Genomic DNA, 18,033 nt, shown 5'->3' on the forward strand with positions numbered 1-18,033 from the left:
AATTTGAAATTATTAAAATGTTAATTTTATATTTATAATTAATATCATATTTGAAAATGTTTTATATTATGTTTGATTCTCACAAAAATAGTCATTTATTTTATATTGTATACTCATTTAAGTGAGATAAGAAGAGAATCTTTAATTTGTTACAAGATTCTTCAACAAATTACAATATATTGAACAGTGAGATTACAAGATAACTATTCAAAATTGACCCAAGGCAATAACCCCATGAAAATTAACTCTAATCAATAAGCCCTATGAAAATTTAAAATATTAGTAGTCAACATAAATAAATAATCATGATGGCCCTTATTACTCTATTTTCCATCAAAATAATAATAAAAAAACTAAGTCAAAAGGATAAATATCTAGAAAATTATCCAAAATTTGGGTGCAGAAACAAACATAGAAAATAACTAGTTCACTTCAAAAGAAGGGACTGACTGCTGCTGCTTAAAGCAACTGACTAGGAAGTCCATATAAAAGTAACAATCTGCTTCCAAAAAAAGAAACTAACAAAATTCAAGCCGTCCCTCACGTTTCCAAAGTAAAAATATAAAAAGTTTTAACCCGAGACGAGACCATCGTTGAGAGACAAGGATGCCATCTGGATAGTAGGGCTACCACTGCCACCACCGCCGCCAATCTGCTGCTGCTGCTGAACATTTCTCAGAACATCCAAAGCTTCAGCTACTTTAGCTTTCAATGCTTCTGGTGATTCAAGCAGATGTAACACCTCCGTTTGATCCATCTCCAGCAGCATTCCAGTCACTTTAGCAGCATGCTCTTGTTCTAGCTGCTCCACTTGAGGGTACAGATTTTCACCCAGCATCTATTAAATTATCATATAATCATTATTATTATTAACTCTTTACTAGGATTTGCTTGCTAAAGAAAACAAAAAGAAGAAGCTGTCTCGATTCTTACCAGCCTCTGTTGTTCTGGAGTTGAGTTTGCAAGAGCACTAGCCAAGGCAGTAATTGGAATAGGCTGTTTCTGTTGTGGCTGGTTCATGGCTTCACGAGGGGGAAGCATTCCACCCATCTCATAAGGAACAGGAACCATACCACCACCAACCGAACCATCTGAGACATTGCGACCTGGAGGGTACCTGTAAAGTCGCCCTCCTCCTCCTCTTGGCATCATCTATAGCAAAAGCATAAACATTACTATCACAAAACAACTAAGGCTATATGATTGGATGCATATTAAATTCTAATTCTTATTTAAGTCACCAAAAAAAATAATGCATCTTAAGCAAACACAGCCAAATAATATTTTCTAGTTAAATGGAAACCAGCTTGACCAACATAGAGATAATAATGTTTAAAAGAAAAATTACATAGATAATTGAATATTACCTGCTGCTGCATAAGTGGAACAGGTTGCTGTGCTTGTTGCATAGGGCCAGATCCACGTCTGCCACCAGGGCGTGGCTGGTTATACTGACCTTGATGGACGAATGGGAAAATGAAGTTTGGCATTGGAGCACCACCAGGCCTCATTCCAGGCACCAGTTGTTGTTGATATCCAAAACCACCCTGCAAATCCAAATTTCAGAATTAGGCTTAAAGATATACATACATATTAGTACATCAAAGATTCTAAATTTTAAATATTAGTATGATACCATTATAGAAGTCAGAAAAACAATAAACACCCAAGACTATGTATTTTACTCAACCTCCAATTTCCTTAGAAGAGGAATTGAATATCTAAAATTCAAATCCAATGTTTGGGAAATCAAATTCCATAAATGAAAGTGAAGAAACAAAATTCCACCACAAACCAAATATAGCTCATAATTGTATTTAGCATATAAAACTCTTAAGCCATTCATTCAAATCCCTTAGAGATTATTATTTACATGCCACATTTTTCTATGGTGGACTATGTATTTGGTTAGCAAGAATGAAAAATTCAAGTGACCCTTTACCTGTGAAGGGATAATGGTAGGAGGTGGTTGCCCATATATGAAGGGCTGCCCAAGTCCTGGAGTGCCAGGAGGATACATTGGCATTCTAGGAGCAAGAGACGGTGACATTGTAACAGGACGCATCTGAGAAAACTGAGCCTGCAAGAAGAAAATGATTAACTCAAATGGCATGGAATCCCATCCTTGGAGTTTGGACCATAAAATTTTTATTTGATAAAACTGAAAATTTAGTGCAGAATGTTGCATACTCACTTTGAGTGTCAAAGAGGGTTAAATAAATTAAATGAAAATATATGAAGTAAATGAAAATATACATTAGTTAATTTATATATAAATGGCATTGCTCATGAATAATCTATAGATAAATCTCAAAGAGCTTGTTTGATTGATGTAAGATTATTTTGAAATAATCCAAATTTTTGAAAGTTAAAAAAGGAACTTGTTATGAAAAAGTGGGTTATTGGGACTAATTGGGTTAAACGGCTTAAATGTCCTTTGTTTTAATATGTTATAAAAATAATGGGTAATTTGGTATGTTAGTTAACGATTTGATCAACAAGGGATTATTAAGATTAAATCCAAATAACCCTTCATCAAACAAAGCCCAAGAAGCACAACATTCAGATTGATATACCTGCAACCTTGCTCGCCTATCCTCTTTCCTTTGGGCAACAGCCACATAGAGTGGTTTGCTTACGACCATTTTCCCATTCATATCTACTAGCTGTGGACAAAAGAGTATATAAGATGGACATTAAAAGATGTATTTTGTAAAGAAAAAAATGAAGTTCACTTACAGCACGAGATGCTTCCTCAGCAGTAGAGAATGCAACAAAGCCTGAACCCCTGCTGATCCCACTAGGTTCTTGCATGACCTATAAGTTAATAAGCAAGGAACCATAGTTAAACCTATGTTAATAAAGGATTTGTTGTATTTTCATATATAAAAAAGAAAATTGAACAATACCTTGCAAGAGGTAATTGTGCCAAACTCAGAAAACAAATCTTTCAATTTCTCATCATCAATGCTGTCATCCAAATTCTTAACATATAAATTCAGTGCTTGGAATTTCTCAACAACTTCCTTGGCAGTCTGCTCAAATCTAGCCTTGAGCTCGGACTCCCTTTCAGATTTCTTCTGAGCTTTCCCAACATACCACTCCTTATCTTCAAATGTTTTCCCATTCAATCCATCAACAGACTTGGCAGCATCGTCAGGATTCTCAAAGTTAACAAATCCAAAACATTTTGATTTACCATTCCCATCTCTCATCACCACTGCACTAGTGATAGCTCCATACTCACTAAATGTTTTCATCAAATCTTCATCAGTAGTTACATCAGAAAGATTCTTGACATAAACATTGTTAAATTTTGTCTGGCTTATAACAATTTCTCTTTCCTGTTTACGAACAAAATATCCCACATAAACTTGCTTGTCATCCAGTAGCATTCCATTTAACTGCTCAATTGCTTTTTGGGCAGCTTCGTCAGATTCAAACTGCACAAAACCATAACCCTTCGAGTTTCCAGAAGAATCAGTGGCTATCTTGCAAGATAGGATATTTCCAAAGGGGGCAAAGGTATCATGCAATGACTTGTTGTCAATAGCCTTGTCCAAATTCTGTACAATAATAATCAAAGAAATGAGATAAAAAAAAAATACATGACTGAAAGTAATGGGAATCAAATATAAGAAATTGCAAATCTGCCTCCCTATTGTGACTAAATCGTATCCTAAATATGGGATCATGAATGAGTTGTGTACCAAAAGATGATGGAAGACAACAATTGATATATGTACAAAACTAAGATCCATTACAAACACAATTAGACAGGGATTGGAATTTCTGCATACCTTTATGAATATATTAGCAGTACCACTCTTGCGTCCAGAAGGATCACGATGGGAATGCATGATTCTGATAGATTTTCCACCAAGTGGAGTGAAGTTAAGTCGTTCAATTGCTTTTGCCGCTGCAGTAATATAATAATAACACCAATGTCAAACAAAACTGAAAAAAAACTTTATTTACATGGAAAAATGAACATGCATTCTTCAAATATGAAAACTACCATCAGATCGAAAACAGAGATTACATAACAAACATATAAAACAGTAATCCCGTTGATCTGATATTTACAAACATCTTTCACAATAAACAAAACAAAAGAATCTAAATTTACAATTGGGATGATCAACAAAGGCATCAATCACTAACCATCGGAAGCGCTGCTGTAGTTGACGTAACCATATCCGAGAGAAAATCGGGTAGACAAATCCCTGCAAACCCTAACCGAAACAACCTGACCCACCTGGTTAAACAGATCATACAACTGAGAATCCGTAACGTTCATGTCCAAATCACCAACATAGAGAGACGTCGTTCCAAATTGGGTTCCTCCTCCACCGGCGGCAACGGTGGCCGGCGTAGCAACACCGTTTGACACAGATACATTAGCCTGCTGTTGAGGCTGAGGCTGAGACTGAGGCTGAATCTGCGCCATTGTTGTTTTTAACTTTTTTGGTTTTTCCTCTTTTTTCTGGGTTTTTATCTTCTGGGTAGTAGATAGAAAACTGTATAGAGATCTAAAAGAGAAATGGGTAGTAAGGAAATTTGAGATTTTTTAGATATAGAAGAGAAGACGAAGTCAGGAAAGGGCTAAAATAGAGATAGGTGGTGAGATCCAGAACGACCGGAATGAGAAAAAAAATAGAGAGAGAACAAGAAAGACGAACAAGAAGAAGAAGGCAGGCCGAACTTCTGCACCGCGCCGAATGAAGGAGCAAACTGCTTGGCTCATATAGACGAGACTATTGCAGAAAACCCTAGTTTCTTGCTACGTGGCATTACTTATCACCGTCCGATTTGACAGTTATCACTCAAAACTTTTCGGTTGCGGTTTTTGTTTTTTTATTCTTTTTTATCAATATTTTTTTGGTCAAATCTTATTTTTAAATAAATTTAAATATTTATTTTATTTAAGAAATCAAACAATTTATTAGCTATATTATTTTGCTCTTAATTACAAAAAAAAAATCAAAATTTACTAACTTTCTTCTTTTGTAATCAAATATTTATTCTTTATTATATAGATTATCTTTAAAGTATAAAATAATATTTTAGAAATTGAATATTTGTAAGAAAAGTATTTAAGTAAATAAATATAAAATTATTATAAGAATAATAATTTTATTATTATTTTTATTTTAGATTTTAACTTTTTAGTTTATTTAATTTTTTTTTAAAATTTTTTTCTGTATTTATACAAATTTTATAAAATAAAACATTTTTCACACAAAAATTATGTTATATAAAATATTATATAAATATTTATTGATAATCATAGATACATTAAAATATAAAAAGACACAATTTAATGACAATATTTTTTTTCCTAATCCTAATAGACACTCATAATTATGGTTCAAAATTCGTGTGACGGTTAATCTCATTAACGCGATATTTCTCTTTTAAGGTATGTGATTATGGATTATTCTAAATTTGTTAGATTCGTTCTCTTATACACAACATTTGTCGTATATTATCTTAAACACGGTATTTGTCTTATGGTATGTGATTGTTGGCTACTCTATTTAACTTAATTAATTTTAACTATGACATTTATCTTATACGCTACCTAAAATATTTGTTATAGGTATAAAAGATATAAAGAAGTAAGACAATAAAGGTATCTCCCACATATATTGAGCTTATTTATGACAATAAATTTTTATTTTGTCAAAATCAAAATGTTTATTAGAAGAAAATTTATCACAACTTTTTTTATACTTGATCTAAAAAATTATTTTTCACTTTTAAATAATTTCATTAATTTGTCAAAGATAAAAAAAAAGTCACAAAAAAATATATTTTATTTTCAAAGAATTCAATGAAATAGAATCACTAACATGTATTTCGCCGAAAAAAAGAAAATCAATTTTGCATCGCTCCTAGACTCCTAATTATGAGTCTTTATCATGGTTGTTTTCCTCATTATGAGATATAGATGAAAATGAATACCCATTCGATACCCGTAAGTATTTGATGATCGAATTCAGGTATTTAAATTGGGTTCGGGGTTAAGATCAGAAATGAGAAGGAAAAAAAGACTCGATCATGTTCGAGGTCAAGAATGGGGAGTGTGCAAAACTCATTCTCAATACATAACTATATTAATATTAAAAATAAAATGTATTATTTTTATTATGGTTGACGCGAGTTCTCAAAGGACACAATAAATACATCATTTATTTTTATTCACATTCCACTCAAATTTTATTTTTTTAATATTTTCAAGATTAATTTTTATTATTAATTATTACTCTTTATCATAAATTTTTCATCTTTTATCTCTTTTCATTCTTCTTCAATATTTATTAAATTTTTTTCTTTCAATTATAGGAATAAAGAGTTGTTATCTTATTCAGACAATTTTTTCATGCCCCAAATTTAGAGTATATTTCGTTAACACAATATATTTAAAACCAAGTATTATAATTTTTTTTAATATTAGTTTATTAAAAAAGAATATAATTATTTTTCATGGCATGACCCAGCATTGACTGATATAATTAATGATATTGATGAACTTAAAAAGAAAAACAAAAAATTGTTAATGGTGAAATGTGAATTTAAGAAATATATTAAAATTGAGGTTATAGCGAGTTGCATTAATTGATCATTTGGAGAACTTGAATAATTAATCAACAAATAAAAAGTTTAAAATGACTATCATAGTTTTTATATTCATTTTGGGCAATTATATATATATAATAATGCTTATTTTCAAAATATTCGTATTATCGGATCTAGAGTTGTGGTTAATTTGGACATATGTGTGAGAATAATGAACACTTAAGTTGGATTGTGGGTTGACCCGTTCATAAACTTGAAACGTTTAAAAATAAAATAAAAAATGTTATATGTACGTTTCGAATTTGAAACGTACCTAAAACAAAGTAATATATATATATATATATATATATATATAATCTTAAAAGTGAAAAAGAGAGTTTAGTTAATTAGGAAAGAAATTGACACATTTTAATAATTGTAACCCCGGAAAACCCATTTGCGTTGGTTTCCGTGAAAAGTTCGAGGTTCGAGAAATTTAACATTAGTTTGCGTGCAAGGAATTTTCTTTTAAAATAAAACATTATTTTTAAAAAATGTCATTGATTCCTAATAGCGTTTTGAAATTAATTAAAAATAATTAATTTTGGGTTCAATTTTAAATAATTCAGGGATTTACGATAATTAAATCACAATTTGATTTTTTAGAAATCCTTTAATTTAAATTAATTAAACATAATTAATTTAACATATTAATTCTTTTGAATTAGGGTCGCCAATTGATTTTTTTTAAATCAATAAAAGTTGGCATATGTATACAAACATATTGACCAAAGTTTTCTTTCAGTTCGTAGTTTGATGATACTCGGGAAAGGGCTTTCATGTTTCATCATATGTACCCTTTTTAAAAACGGTCTCTACTTATAAAGTTGGATTTTGAAAATTAGTTGTATAACGTTTGAGTTTTAAACGGTTATTTTTCTGGTCCTAGTCATACTTATAAGTTTTAGCGTTATTTAAAATATTGAAACGACAATATTTAAATGCTAGTACATGTTGTAGAAATACCTAAAGAATATTAGTCATTTTTAAAGGCATTAGGGTTTATAAATAAACACCAAATGAGCCTTTGTCGAAATATTTTTGTGGAAATATCCCAAAAATATTTAAAATGACTTTTCTAATTTTTTTGGGATTTTAGGAAATGATTTGAAATTCCAAAATTATAAAAATAATTTTGGATTTTTAGAAGGGGAACAAAACAGACCTTAGGACGAGACTCATAGGCCAGGGTTCATTTTTATCGGTTTAGGTCAAAAGATTCTCAATCCGGGTCGAGGAGTCTTTCGGTCGAGGTTTAGGATCTTTAGCTAGAGTGCCAAAGTCTATCGGTCGAGATGTTAAGGACTCTTAGTCCTTGACTGATCTTACCGGTCTAGGTGTAGAAACCTATCGGTATTGGGTTAGCTTGGATCTAAGTTTCTCGATCGAAGTGTATATACCTCTCGGTCCTGGGCTAGCTCTGGTCTAAGTCCCTCGGTCATGGGTTTGGGAGCTCTTGGTCCCATGCTTAGAATTCTCGGCCTAAGGTTTGAGACTCTCGGTCTCGAGGTCAGACCTCTTGGTCCTAGGGTTTGGGATTCTCGGTCTTAGGTAAGAATCTTCGGTCAAATCTCTCGGTCCTGGCTCAAGAACATCAGTTAGACCTCTCAGTCCTAGCTCAAGAACATATGTCCTGGTTCAAATTTCTCGGTCCTAGGTTTTGTTTAAACCGATGATCCTCGTCCGGATCTCTTAGTCCTAAGCTAACAAGCCTCGGTCCTCATGAAAAAAAAGGTTCATTTTTTTAATTCATTTTTTAACTTGGATTCTTTGATCCAAGTGTTTGTGTAGCTTCACAAAGCTCCTAGGAACATGTTGAGCATCATCTCAATGTATCATTCGACATGAATGATGATCAATTTGTTTAAAATAGTTTGTGATAAAAATCGGGTTTTTTATTTTAAAGTTGTTTTGAAGTGTAAGGAGCTATTCAATAGCTTCCTTTTACTACATATACTTGATAGGTACCAAAACAAGAACAATGACTGTTCGTTTTGACCAAATCAAGAACTCAAAATTTTAATTTATTTTGAAAATTTTGATTTTGATCAAACATGATCGAGATGGATAAAAAATGATCCAAACAGCTGCCTAACATCATTACAATCATGTTGGGAAGCTTTCTGGTCTGTCATTCAACAAAATTAACTTAAGAACAACAAAATTATTTTTTTGATTTTTAAAATTTAAATTTGGATTTTTGTTATTTAAATCGATTGATCGGTTCTATCATATCTAGATAGTTTCTAAATTTTCCTATAATTGATTTTCATCTATAAAACACCATAAACAACAAGCATACAAGTTTATGTAATTTGAAATATAAAAAATTCAAATTTAAACTGTAAATATGAATTAGAGGGTGATTGAAACCTTACTAAGGATTAGAGAATACTCTTTGATCCTTGTTTTAAGGCCTAAAACAAATTTTCAAAAAATCTAGAAGCTTTGAGCTTAAATGGCAGATTTCTGTAAAATCATGATTTAAGAGGGGATATTCGATTTTCTGGTTTGAGAACGACTTAGGGGGCTATTTATGGCTAATCTAAGTCGGTAGAGGCTTTTAATGGTTTGAATCGGCCAAAAGTCATTAATGGCTTGATTCGACCAAAAGTCATTGATGGCTTGATTTGGCCAAACACCATCATTAATAGTTTTTGGATATTCTTGGCTAAAGTCACTGGAATATGGATTATTCATCCCTATTTTGATAGGTGGAAATGATCATTATCGTAGGGTGATCATTTTGAACTTTGAATCAGTCAATTTGGTGGACCAATGGTCGAGTTCCAAAAAGACAAGATCAACACGGATCTTTAGAGCTTATCCACTCCAACGTCGCGTTGGAGACAAATGTGGCGCTCAAAACGACGTTGTTTTGAGCATCTTCGGGCATTCTGTTGGCGTTCCATCCAGCGTCGTTGCATTTGGGCAGTCCGTTAACGTTCTGGATAATGGGGTGTTATCCATTCTGTTGTGGTTTGGACGCACGTTGCTTTGACTACAACCAGCTACGCGCTCTTTAATGGGCGCTGGATGAAAATTCAACGCTCATCCGATGGTCATAGCGTGCACTATAACTAATTCCTTTAGTTTTGGCCATACATGATCACACATATATATTTTTATTAAATTTTTAAGGGTTTATGTGAAATAAAAACGTTAGTTTATCGAAGTGAGAAGATGGTTGAATGAGAATGATATTGGTTAAATTTTGCGATAAAATTGGTGGGTGGGTAAATGACATTCACAAAATTAGAGATTGATTGGGATGGTTGGTTAAACTATGCGATGATATTGGTGGTTGGGTAAATGAAATTCACGATATGGAAGGAGATGGTTTGTTGTTTGTTGATTTGATAGAAGTGAAAGTATAAGGTCACAAGATTAGAGGTCAATTGATGTGGATAAAAATATAGAATGAGATGGTTGGTTAATCGAAGTGAGTATGCCACACGATGAAAGGTCGACTAGGTCAATTGAGGTGGATAAAAATATTAAAGAGATTGTTAGTTTTTGGAAGTGAGTATGCCACACGATGGGAGGTCAATTGGGATTGGTGGGCCCAAAGTGAGGGTAAAATAGATTATTTTTTTTTTGAGAAATAACTTACGCCATTAATTAAAAAGACTCAAAAAAGGGTAAAAGGAGTATAAGAGCTGAATTTGAGCTTATAATAATTTGCTCAAAGTCAACACACGATGGCCATGAGGAATTCATAGTTGGCCTAAGAAACGCACACGGACATTAAATCAAAGTACAAAAGTGAATAAAGAATGAAACTAGCAATCAATCAACTAAAACAAGACGATAGGGGTTAATTTCTCGAACTCATATCTCTTGTCTTTGTCCTTGTTCTTTTTTTCCTTCTTTCTTGTCACTCTTAGGTCTTTTTGAGATATATTTCCGGATAGAGTTTCGAGTTCTTCGTCTTCGCTAGCTTCTCTTGTCATTTTTTTCTTTCGGGCTTGAGTTTGGAGTTGAGAGTATGAGTTGTTTCCTTTAAGGTGGTTTCTTTGATAACGTTGCAACTTTCTTTGGTTTCAGAGCTCATGGTTTTTAAGATGCTTTGGCTTTCGCTATACGTTGATGTCGGGCTTTTCGAACCTAATCAGTAGGAAAAGGGCCTCGGTTTCAGGCTTAGTGGGATCGAGATCGGTTTGGTTGTCATTCACGTGTTCGTTGTGGCTTTCATTTGCTTTGAGGATTTCGATATATGATTTCTTGACCATATTGACATTCTTTTATTCGGGAGTGGCCACAGGCTTATTTTGCTTTTCCCCGTCCTCTTTTTTCGGCTGCTCGTACATGATCTCAATGGTGGTCATGTTTCCATTCTGGTATCTTAACTCGATTTTTTTCGGTTTTATACTTGTTGAGTCGATCTCAATACAAACATGGGCAAACGTGACCTGTTCAAACGAGTCAAAGTCGGGGTCGAGCTTAAGCGGTTTTCCAATGAGTCTGGTGAGGTAGACAAGTGCTTTGGCATTACAAAAGTGCGGTGGGATGTTTCTCAGTCTCACCCACACTTGTTCGGATTGTGGCGGTTTGTTATTGATGTCCATTTCTTCATTCCATTTGGAGAGCTTGAAACATAAGTTGAACATGAAGGTGAAATTTAAGTCGGCAATGGCTTGGGCTTCAGGCTCCGTGCCAAAAGTGAGGAAGAAATAGCCAAAGTCGTTGACTTTGAATTTTTTGAGTCTTTTTTCGCTCCATTGTCGGAAAAGGGCGGCCTTGATTGCTCGGAATGGGGCCTTGTGGTTGCTCATGAAGTGACCGACGACAACTCACTTCTAATCATTGACGCATCCCTCTTCAATTTCCAGGGGGAGTTCAATTTGGAGCGGGTGTTCGAGCGTTTTAATTTTTAGGCTAGGATCCACATTGAGCTTGCTTCCATTAGTTGTCCCGTTTTTTCCCAAACCTTGTTGGTTTACCATGTTTAGTTTGCATTTGTTTGTGTAGTATATGCATAGGTTTTGGAGCACTTGTAAAACTCCATCATGAGACCAACCGACAACAGAACGATTTCCTCGTATTTAGCTTTGTCGAATGAGTTCCAATCTTGCTCGAATCGGATTTTGAATTGGCAAATGATTTACTCGCTCCTTTTAGTGGTCATGACAAGTTTATGCCTTTGGAACTGGGCGAGGAACTTGATAATTAGGTTCTGAATGCCCTCCAAATTTGCAATTTCATTTCGTCCCATGGTCCACGACTTATCGGGAATTTGAGTGGTCAGAGTGGGGATGTCGTGACATGCCGTAGTGGCTGAGGTGAGCCCGACTGGAAAAACAACATCGTGATCGGTCAGGGTGGCAGCGACATGGCCTGTCGAAGGAGTAGCATTGCTGGTTTGGTTGACAACAGCCATGTCGGTCGGGGTGGAGGATACATGACCGGTCAGGGATGGGCGTCATGGCCGGTTGGGAGATGAGTCGGGAGATGGGCTTGACCGGTTGATAGACCAACCATGTGACTAGTCGATGCAACAGTTTGATTGAAGACAATGTCATCTGCATCAACGACGTTGTGACCGGTCGGACGCCTAGAAAAAGTGGCAGTTCTTTTAGCCAATTTCTCCAGACTCCCTTTATTTTTCATTGTACTTTTAGGTCGGTTGAGGAGGCTAGTCGAGCGGAGGCTAGTCGAGCGTAGGCTCATCGTGACTCAGCCTACACAGCAAACAGTCAAATGTCTTAGCAACCAACAACAATTCAGACCTACAGTAGAAATCAACAACAATAATCTACAGCAGCAGATGACAACAGAAGAGCCAACAAAAGCCACCCAACCCAGACCAACCTAATTGAGAAACAAACTGCACAGTAGACGAAAACTAGCAGATCCTCCAAAAGCATCCAAAAGAAACAAGAAAAACAGGCAAAGCCAACTGCACAAAAGAATAACGCTAAACAATATTGTGTTGTCTGTGCAGATCGGGTCGTACCGCCCGTTCCGTACCGTGCTGTCTGTGCCGATCACACTTCCTTGATCAATGCTAATTTCGACGCCGATTTTATGACTTCCGACTCAAGACAATATCGTACTGCCTATGCCGATCGTGTCGTGGATGTGACTATCGTGTTGCCTATGCTGATCGTGTCGTGGATGTTCCTATCATGAAAAAATGGGACGGGGTAAAATAGATTGGTAATGTACGAAAGTGAAAGTTTAAGGTCACGGTATGATATGTCCGATTAGGGTGAATAAATGTAAAATGAGATGGACTAGTTAGTCAAAGTGAGGATAAGGTCTCGAGATGAGAGTTCGATTGAGATTAGTGGGATAAAAATGTGGAATAAAATGATTTTGGTTAATCAAAGTAAGTAAGGTCACGCTATGAGTGACTTGATTTGACCGAAATAAAATTGTATACAGTCACACAATATGAGAGGTTGATTAAGGTATGGATAAATGTGGAATGAGATGGTTAGTTATTCGAAGTGAGGATAAAAAAAGTCAGGTTGTATATTGTATATCTTAAGAGAAGATTGTTGATTTGACCGAAGTGAAAGTGTAAGGTCACATATGAGAGGTCGATTATTAAGGTGAATAAATGTGAAATGAGATGATGGTTAGTCGAATTGAGGATAAAGAAGGTTGAGTTGTATATTGTAAAATATATTAGGAAATGAGTTGTTTAATGAAGTGAAAACATCTCGAGATGAGAGGTCAATTGTGAATTGATGGATAAATATGGAATAAGATGGTTAATTAGTTAAAGTGAAAGTAAGGCAATAAGATGAGAGGTCAATTGAGGTGGATAAATGTGGAATGAGATGTATGGTTAGCCGAATGATAAGAATGTCAAGTTGTATATTATAAAATAAGTAAGAAGATGAGTTGTTTGATGAAGTGAAAGTAAAGTCTTCAAGAGAATAAAGGTCGATTGTGATTGGTGAATAAATATAGAATGAGACGATTTTTGATTCGTCGAAGTGAAAGTAAGGTAAAGAGATAGAAGTCAACTGAGAAAGAAATTGATATTGGTACGTGGTTAAAATATGCGAGAAGATTTGTTGTTTGACCGGAGTGAAAGTTAAGGTCATGAGATGAGAATTTCGATTTGAATTGGTAGATAAATGTGGAATGAGATGGTTGGTCAGTCTGAATTCTTTAAGATCACGAGATGAGATGTCGATTGAGCATTGATGGGCTAAAGTGAGGGTAAAAAAGAGATTGGTAATGGTTGAGATTTTTGATTTGAGCAAAGTAAAAGTGTAAGGTCACGAGATGAGATATTCATTAAAAAAAATATGTGATGAGATATGTGAGAAAATGAGTTGTTTTACCGAAGTGAATAAAATGTGGAATGAGAGTGTTCTATTTTTTATTTTAATATATTATTCTTGATTTATTAAGAATTTTAAACATTAAATACATATTATTATAATTTTTTTTATTAATTTTTTATATATATTTTTATTCGTGTGATTCGCACGAGAATCTTTCTAGTTAAACTAATAATTGAGATTTTTTAATCACTCGAAGATAATTATTAGTATAATAGTTAACTAAAATGATGATAACAATGATCACAAAAGAAACTCTTATTTAATTAGTCCTAATTTTTAAATAGTTATTTTGTTTTCATTTCTTCTACAAGTTTTGATTTATTTTATTAAATTAGACTATATAAAAGAGTAATGATAAGGAACGTCGTCTGGGCCGCGAAAATAGAATATTCTTCGAATATTTTCTCTCCTCTTATTAATTAATTTCTAACTCTATCTCTACTAACTAAATTAATTATTTCACTCATTTCTTTAATATTTATTATCTCTCATTTAACTTTAACTAGTAAAATAAAACATAATATATTATATTTATTAATTAATTTTTTTGCTAAACCCTAATCTCTAACTACTAAACCTTAAATCCTAAACTCTAAACCCTAAACTCTAACTCTAAACCCTAAATTCTACATCCTAAACTCTAAACTCTCCTTTTATTTATTCTTTATGCCCTCTTTTTTCTTTTTCTTATTATTTTTTTCTATTGACTTATTAATATTTTTTTTAGTTTTATTACTTATAAATGTTTATCTAATATTTCTATTCTAATGATTAATTATTTTCTAATTAATTAATTTTTTTTGATAAATTCATAATTCAACTAAATAAAAATTAAGAGATATTATTTAGGGTTTAGAGTTTATAATTTAAATAAATTAATTAGAGATGGGAGAGATAAATTAATTGATTAGTGAGAGAGAAAGAGAGATAAATTAATTAATTCATAGAGACATAAAGATAGAAATTAATTAATAGGAGGAGAGGAAATATTTGGTGTTTTAAAGGAATATTCTATTTTCGCTGACTTTCGCGGCCTAAGCGTTCTCTATCATTACTCATATAAAAATATATTTTTATTAGGGATTTGACAACCAATTGAACCTACATCCCACACAATTTTTTATATTGTTTATTTTACATTACTTTCACAAACAAACTAGCTTAGTCACAACTTTGAATCACTAATTTCAAAATATTGAGCATTAGCTTCACGTGTCAACATTTTCTTAAAGTCATGATTTCTTTCAATTGAAATCAAACTCGTGACTTTTTATCTTTTAAGTTACCTTGATGAGTTATTGTAAAGATTATCTTGAAAGTGTAAAATCATATTGTAAACAAAAAAATTTGGCATATCCTATTTTGTAAATAATATTATTATTTATAATAATATTCAAAAAATTTAAATTCAAACTAACTCAAAAAGATATTAAAGATCAAATTAGAGTTAATTATTGTGATAATTAAATCCTAATTAGAGAAATTAAATAAAAAAATCAAAAATAATTTGAAGTTAAAATATTGTATTTATTTTACCAAAATTAAACCTAAGAAAGGGTTGAACAGTGCTCAGGAATCAGCCACGCCTGTCCGCTTTTACGAAACACGCGCGCGCCCGGTTCACACGAAAACAACTAACGGGATGTCACGCCCATTACCTATTCGCTCAGACGTAGACGGAACGCCAACGACGCGTTTTGGACAGATCAGAACGACGTCGGTTTGATCTTCTTCTTCGCGAAATCCTACATCCCGCGATGATTTTCGATGATCTTCTAGAAGCTCTAACTTCTTCATCTCTTGATGTTATCCTTCCATTTTTTTCGTACTTGCTCGCCTTTTCCTCGCCTACAATAGCCCTATGACTATTAGACTTATCTTCCCCTAGAACTAGGCTGCCACAACTGAGGATAAAATTAGTGATATAACTTCAAATCGACAAATTGAACTTGAATTCTTCCTCCTCAACCGACTTAAAGCTACTATAAATAGTCCTTATGTGTTTCTCTATCGATCCATTAAATAATTCACAGATATTACATACCAAATCAAAGATTTAAGAATCCGATCAAGAACAAATTTTTGTAAAATCTCTTCTGGTGATCACAACTTGGATCCAGGCTTTAGAAAAGCTTCCAACAACTCCTATGAGTGTTCTCTAGCTGTTGGTAAGCTTCCAGATATGTTGAATTTCAATTTGTAATTGAAAATTGGTTTTTACAAAGTTTGATCGTTTTGATCTATTCTAGGGTTCAATTATATGATTTCTTTGTTTAGAATCGTTCCATAGATTTTGTATGAACTTCATATTAAAAGTGATTTAATCAAATCAACCTTAAACTAAAAAAACGAAAATTTGAATTGAAAATCTAGATTTTTTAAAATTCATGTTCTTGAGTTTTATCTTTATTTTTTTTAATTTAAATAGCTGCTAAACATGTTTGTAATCATGTTAGGATGAATTCCAGATCACTACAACATCATCCCTATCATATTTGATCAAACTGTATTTTTGAAAATTTTGAATTTGGATTCTATCTTAAGAAATTGTTATAGAGTTGCTACGATGTTCTTATTTTGGTTATGTTCAATTATGTTAATCATTTGAAAGCTAATGGAACCAAAATCAGACCTTGAAATGGTCTAATTCAAAATATCCCAAATTTTGACCTAAAAATAATTTTTTAAAATTGATCTTTGTAAAATCGATTGACCGTGATTAAGGTTAGGTCTTTTGTTCCCCATAATCATATGAATCATTTGTGACTTAGAGATCATGATTCTATGACCTGTATCAAAAGTTATGGCTTCTATAATTCTTGACCAAATCAAAAAAACTCGGTCCCCGACGATTGAGTCCTATAGGATCGGGACCAAGAAATAGGATCAAGGATCTTAAGTCTAGACCAAGACCAAGGACCGATGTTTTTGAGTTCGGACCGAGACCAAGGACCGGTGTTCTTGAGTAAGGACCGAGACTCAAGACATGTGTTCTTGAGCAAGGACCGAGGAATCCGACCGAGGTTTCTAACCTCTGATCGAGAGGTATGACCTGGGACCAAGCTTCTTAGGTCCACGACCGTGAAAATCTAGACTTGGGATTGAGCCTCCCAGATCTAGGACCAAACCTTCTGAGTTCAGGACCAAGCCTCCCGAACCTAGGATCGAGCCTTCTGGTCCCTTGACCCATGCTCCCGAGCCTTAGTCTAGACCGAGCTCGTCCGAGCCTAGATCACCAAACTGGACCCAGACCCTAGGATTCTGGTCCTAAGGCCTGTTTGATTCCACTTTTCAAAATATAAAATTATTTTTGTAATTTTGAAACTCCAATCCATTTTTTAAATAATTCTGAAAAGTCAGGAAATGACATTTAAATACTTTTCAAGATATTTCTTAAACCAATATTTTGGCTAAGGCCGGTTTAGAATTTATTTATAAATTCTAACACTTTTCTGATATTTTTAAGGTTTTTACTCAGTATTATATCAACTCAATCGCATGTACACCTTTTTAAATAATTTTGTACAATTATTTATGCAATCTAAACTTATTCTTATTTAGGACCTCAGACTACTAATTAAACAAAATAAATGTTATAAATAAATCTTGAAATAGACAAACTTTTTTATTTTAAATTTAAAATTGTCCTTTAACGGGTGCCGATGACATAACGCGAAAGTCCTTTCCCGAGCGTAACCAAAACCAAACCCTTACAGAAACTCTAGTATAAAATACGACATTTTATTGATTTTCCAAAAATCATTTGGCGACTCTTATATTCAAATAAATAATCTTTAAATTAGTTATGTTTGATTAATTTAAATTAGATTTTGGTTAAATTATTATTTGAGCCACGTATTATTAAAGTTGGAACAAAATTAATTATTTTTACATGATTAATTTTTAAAGCTCCTTTGTATTCTCAAAATCTTTTAAAAAATAAATATTTTCTTTTAAAAAAATGCCTAACACGTAAACTAAGGTTGAAACGCATCGAACTTCGAGTCACCCTGCGATATTCCCCATATTACCACGTGTCCACGACACATGCTAAGCTATGTGGAGAACGATTCCTAGGGTTACACATTTTATTGAAATATTTGTTTTG

The 18,033-nt window shown here is 33.4% G+C and overlaps 1 protein-coding gene across 1 annotated transcript; it reads right to left on the reverse strand.

Annotated features, from left to right (window-relative positions):
• Nucleotides 1-354: 354 nt before the first annotated feature.
• LOC124929112 (polyadenylate-binding protein 2-like) lies at nt 355-4,725 on the reverse strand. Its single transcript, XM_047469387.1, has 9 exons — nt 4,165-4,725; nt 3,801-3,919; nt 2,910-3,566; nt 2,740-2,817; nt 2,577-2,666; nt 1,943-2,080; nt 1,368-1,547; nt 934-1,152; nt 355-838 (listed from the first exon to the last, which is right to left on the reverse strand). Exons 1-9 carry the CDS (start codon nt 4,448-4,450, stop codon nt 572-574), a joined length of 2,034 nt encoding a protein of 677 aa, XP_047325343.1. The 5' UTR covers nt 4,451-4,725; the 3' UTR covers nt 355-571.
• Between the last annotated feature and the right edge of the window lie 13,308 nt (nt 4,726-18,033).

The sequence above is a fragment of the Impatiens glandulifera genome, chromosome 3, assembly GCF_907164915.1.
Source record: "Impatiens glandulifera chromosome 3, dImpGla2.1, whole genome shotgun sequence".
Lineage (NCBI taxonomy): Eukaryota > Viridiplantae > Streptophyta > Magnoliopsida > Ericales > Balsaminaceae > Impatiens > Impatiens glandulifera.

Bases quoted from the DNA above. Each gene is read 5' to 3' on its own strand.
- LOC124929112 (XM_047469387.1), bottom strand. From the start codon at position 4,450: ATGGCGCAGATTCAGCCTCAGTCTCAGCCTCAGCCTCAACAGCAGGCT. The intron at 3,567-3,800 runs GTATGCAGAAAT...ATTATTGTACAG, and splicing joins CTGCTAATATATTCATAAAG to AATTTGGACAAGGCTATTGA. The intron at 1,153-1,367 runs GTAATATTCAAT...CTTTTGCTATAG, and splicing joins TTCCACTTATGCAGCAGCAG to ATGATGCCAAGAGGAGGAGG.